The sequence below is a fragment of the Sinocyclocheilus anshuiensis genome, unplaced genomic scaffold (assembly GCF_001515605.1).
Source record: "Sinocyclocheilus anshuiensis isolate Anshui unplaced genomic scaffold, SAMN03320099.WGS_v1.1 scaffold118, whole genome shotgun sequence".
NCBI lineage: Eukaryota > Metazoa > Chordata > Actinopteri > Cypriniformes > Cyprinidae > Sinocyclocheilus > Sinocyclocheilus anshuiensis.
The window spans coordinates 1008098-1013126 of record NW_015546020.1 but is presented as its reverse complement, the minus strand read 5'-3'; the positions used below and the strand labels follow the sequence as shown (position 1 = coordinate 1013126).

General features: G+C 39.8%; 1 protein-coding gene across 1 annotated transcript in view; it reads left to right on the top strand.

Annotated features, from left to right (window-relative positions):
- LOC107698599 (ceramide synthase 1-like) overlaps positions 1–5029 on the top strand; it is a 17822-nt gene that overhangs the window by 4589 nt on the left and 8204 nt on the right. Inside the window, exon 2 of the mRNA XM_016499647.1 lies at positions 4326–4485. Within this exon, the coding sequence (XP_016355133.1) occupies positions 4326–4485 (160 nt within the window). The remainder of the gene's footprint in view (positions 1–4325; positions 4486–5029) is intronic.

The following is a 5029-nucleotide window of genomic DNA, read 5'->3' as shown; positions in this document are numbered from 1 at the left end:
TGGGTGAACTAACCCTTTAACCTTGTTGAAAAAAACAGCATATGCTGGTTAGGTATGTTTTGAAGCAGGGCAGCTGGTTTAAGCTGGTCATGAGCCGGTCCTAAGCAACTAGCTCCTGCTCAGGACCAGCTCATGACCAACTTTTGTAAAGGAACTGGATGAACTGATTCATTGAAAAGATTTGACTCAAAAGCTTAAATCATTCTGATTCATGAAATGTGCCAAGGATCGCTGGCTAAGATTTTAAGGTTTTCAGTGATTAATGACTTAAATATGGGTCTGTTCTTTACTCTCAGCTATCATATGATTTCAGAAGTCATAAAATATAATGCACAAGTCATATGGAGCCCTTTTGGAGCCGTTTTTTGGCTGTCTGAACTCACTACTGCAGTTTTAGTATACTGTACTTTGGCCACAAGATTGTCTGGGGAGATAATTTCTGACACAGTCTGCAGTTTTTAAAGTGTTTTGTGGACTATGTCCTGCACTCACAAACACATGCGTGCAGTACGTAACATGATCTTTCTGCCTACTTTTTAAACGAATCTCCATGTTGCCTAATAAACAATTTATGGCATGAGCTCTTAGTGCTAATGAGGCCCATTCATTTTTTAAGTTCCCTTGCACTTTAACGTTCTCAGACTCGATGGATGACAAGCACAAGGCCATCTGGCCAGTACTGTAAACTGTGTGTGTGAAAAAATCAAGGTGTTGACTGTGTGCTGGGAGACCGAATGCATGCTGTTTTGACCTTTGATGAGACTGTGATGATCGCTATTCACTGGACCAGAGGATATTTTCAGTAATCACTCCACTAAAATCAAAATACACAACAATATCGTGTTCTGGCAAACAACATCAGCTGTCTGAAGAGCTGCCAAAGAAATATCATGTCACGCTGTGGATTCTGTAGTCGCTAACCTTTGAGTTCTGTGTGTTAACAGCAGTTCGTACAGACAGAGGTCATCAGCTCTTCAGATAGTAAAGTTACAGATCTGTTTGAACCATTTACATTCTTAAAGGGATACTCCACCCCAAAATGAAAATTTTGTCATTAATCACTTACCCCATGTCGTTCCAAACCCCTAAAAGCTTCGTTCGTCTTCGGAACACAACTGAAGATATTTTGGATGAAAACCAGGAGGCTTGTGACTGTCCCATTGACTGCCAAGTAAATAACACTGTCAAGGCCCAGAAAAGTATGAAAGACATCGTCAACTGGATGATGTCAACGTGGACTATTCTGACGATGTCTTTCATACTTTTCTGGGCCTTGACAGTGTTATTTACTTGGCAGTCAATGGGACAGTCACAACCTCCTGGTTTTCATCCAAAATATCTTAAATTGTGTTCCGAAGATGAACAAAGCTTTTACAGGTTTGGAACGACATTTTGGATGAAAACCGGGAGGCTTGTGACTGTCCCATTGACTGCCAAGTAAATAACACTGTCAAGGCCCAGAAAAGTATGAAAGACATCGTCAGAATAGTCCACGTTGACATCATCCAGTTGACGATGTCTTTCATACTTTTCTGGGCCTTGACAGTGTTATTTACTTGGCAGTCAATGGGACAGTCACAAGCCTCCCGGTTTTCATCCAAAATATCTTCAATTGTGTTCCAAAGACGAACGAAGCTTTTACGGGTTTGGAACGACATGGGGGTAAGTGATTAATGACAACATTTTCATTTTGGGGTGGAGTATCCCTTTAACACGTGCTGCACAATCATAATTATGACAGCAGCAGGTGCACTGGTCTTTAATTTACTTACCTGTTAAAAGACTGTCAATACATTTTTAAGTAGTCAATTATGTATATGTCTACTGATTGGACAATTTCTAGATTTTGAAATTGACACACAATAGTACTTATGGTTGATGACCAAGCAGAAACAGTTATCAGCTAATGCTGATAGAAGATTCTTCTAAAATCTCCGAAAAGTAACATCCCCATATATCGACCATGAAAGGCAATTAAAGCACTCGTTAATTTATGAGACATGATAAACTGCACTGTTCCAAATGCTTGTATTGCTGTATTTACAATATGTTTGGTGCTCAGAGTGAAAATTGCATGCCATTATCAGTAGGGATCTAAATATGTCTGCATCCTTCCTTCCTCTTTGTGCCGCCCTGTTAAGTGTACTCTGATCTCTTGATCAGATGCATAATTTTTGCCCGAAATGACTGAAAACAAACTAGTAATTCCAAGAACAGTCAAAGCTTATGTAAATATAACTAAACCCCAACAGAAAGGATGTTTGAGGGGCAAATGAGTATAAGATGAGGCTCTGTGGCTCCATCTGGCCTAGGTTTTTTTATTGACCGGATCTCTTTACGATCTGATCCGTTTATGTTTTGGCACTCTCATAATGCAAGGGAGTGTCTCTTTCCACCCAAAAATGAAAATGATCATGATTTACTCACTCTTTTCAACCTTTATGGAGCACATTAGTAGAAGAATATTCATTCTTGACTTTCATTTGACAAAAGTGATCCATACAAGTTGCATGAAGATTCAAATAAACTTTAAAGGAAACGTATTGGTTAAGAAAGGCATGAGGATGAGTTAATAATGGCAATTATCATTTGTCTTTTATTTATTGTACAAAACCACCTACTATCCTCAAACAGTTGCCATGGAAACTGCAGGTTTAGCCAATAGGTCGCCACTTGTAAAAGACCTCAAAACAAAATGTGTTTTTGTCACATTCAGTCACCAGTTTCAGGCTGGGTTCAGTTCAACCCTCGCTTCTGCTTGCCATTCATGTGCTGGGAGAGCGAGAAGCTGTTGGCGGCCTAATATGGGTTGCAACGTGTCTTCCGTAACAAGACCGCTTTCCCAGAGGCAATTTCCTCTGCTCAGAGGGTGGTTTTCCAAAGCTCAAGAGACTTTTTGGGGAACTCATTTGTGTTTCATTAAGTTTCTTCAACGATTCCTAAGGAGAAAAGACAATAGACACAAATAAAACACAGCTGACAGAGTAAGAGAACAGATCTATGAAACTGATGTGGATAGCATAGCTAAAATAACCAATAAAATGGTTATATTGAACCATATTGAAGATCATACTTTTTCTTGGCAAATCCAAGCATACTTTGAGACACTGTTGAAATCTCTTCTGAGCATTTGACCAGAAGAAAACAATCAATCTGAGAAGCATTGAACGTCTTCATTGAACTTCTAAAGCAAGCAAATGGAATATTAAAGAGAACTCATTTGTGGGTGTCTTTTGGGACTGGTCTGAACTCATCTTTGATTAATTAGTGGCCATTAGACCACAGAGCAATGTCAGTCTGCTCAGCTGAGAAAGGATTGTGCTCTCTATCACAACCATAAGCTGCAGTCATCCGCCATGCCGCAGCCACCAGCATCAGCAACAGTCAGCCTAAACCTCGGGGCCTCAGCTAGAGGCAGTGATAGACGAACGGGGGTGGGGCATTTTGGTGACAGCTGGCCTCTATAAATAACCCCAGCGGGTGGAGGCGGAGAGCAGAATCCTGCAGTGTGCGCCACATTGCCTTATGGCCAATCAGAGGCAACCATGAGACCTACATCCTCAAGAGTGGGGCCAAACATTGCCAACATACAGTATATGCCTAGTTTCGAAGGCCTACTTTCTTTGATTGTCTTGAGCACAAGGGAGGGTGCAGATCAGGTAACGGCAAGTAAAGGTGGTGATCATGAATAGATAAATGATTAAGACAAGCTTTTAATCGCATCTTCGGTTACCGTGACATTCGGCTTTTGTCACAGTCACATGCAGGACAGTCTGTCACATAAGGTGAAGGCATGTCAGTACACAGATAAACATATGAACAAAATACCCAAGTTTAGCAAAGGTACTACTTTAGCTTGGGGCTGTTACCGTCAGTGGGTCATGTGAGTCATCCAATGTCGTGAGTCATCCAACGTCGTGAGCTAATCATAGTGGCATTTTTATAACTCATCCTACTTTAGAAAATCACAAAGATGCTTTACTATTTCTTGTTTTGTTTCATGTGAATTTATAGTGTATTTAACTTTTTTCAACTTGAAAAACATTTGGAAACTGATTTTGCACTGTTGTGGTCACACTCACATTGTAGCACCTGGGGAGATATACAAAGTAAATGTTAGCTTTCACTTTCAAGCAAATTAAATACATAAATGAGTCAAAGTTACTATGTACAGCATGGTAAATTACCCTTTCTGTTGATAATTTTACCTGGTAGCATTGTGTAGCATTATTTGTCCTCTGCAATTTGGTTGTTTGTTGACGAATGAACACTTGCTCTTCAAATGCTAGCACTGTAATTTCATTCTTTCCTCTTGTCTTTCACAGCCTTTTGCACAATGGTGTTGCATCCAACCAAAAGATGTCTCAAAGATGCCAGAGAGTGCGTGGAAGCTGGTCTTCTACACAATGTCGTGGTCATACAGCACATACCTTTTGTTTTTCACTAGCTATTCCTTCTTTCAAAACCCCCCATCTGTGTTTTACGGTAAGCTTCATACCTGATGCATGTCCTGTTTTTGTAAGTAATAATTGTTTTTTTAAACCCTGTCAGGCCTGTATAACTCAACCCTTGATTTCTTACAATGATTTGAGTTGTTTAGTAAACATATTGCATGCTACTTTTAAATGGTATAAATATACTTAATATCAACTGAAATATACTTAGTTATCATTGAAAGTCCAACACAAGTTTACAAGGGAGTTAACACACCTTGAGGAAAATGTTAAATGTTTAATGACTAAAGATCTGGGCCCGTATTCACAAAATATTTTATCTTAACACTAAGAGTTCTCCTAAATAGCAGTAAAGGTTTTTAGCCAAGAGTTTTCTCTTAAAACCTATTCACAAAGCTGCTGAGACAAACTTTTACTAATGCCGAGTACACTGCACGATTTTAGCCCGATTTTTCACTCGCCAACAGGTTTTGCGAAATCGCCGACAAATGCCCAAAATCGGAGGCAAATCAGTGCTCGTTCACGCGAGTGACAATCACGCAGTGTGAATTATCAAAGACGCGATCTGAGGGAAT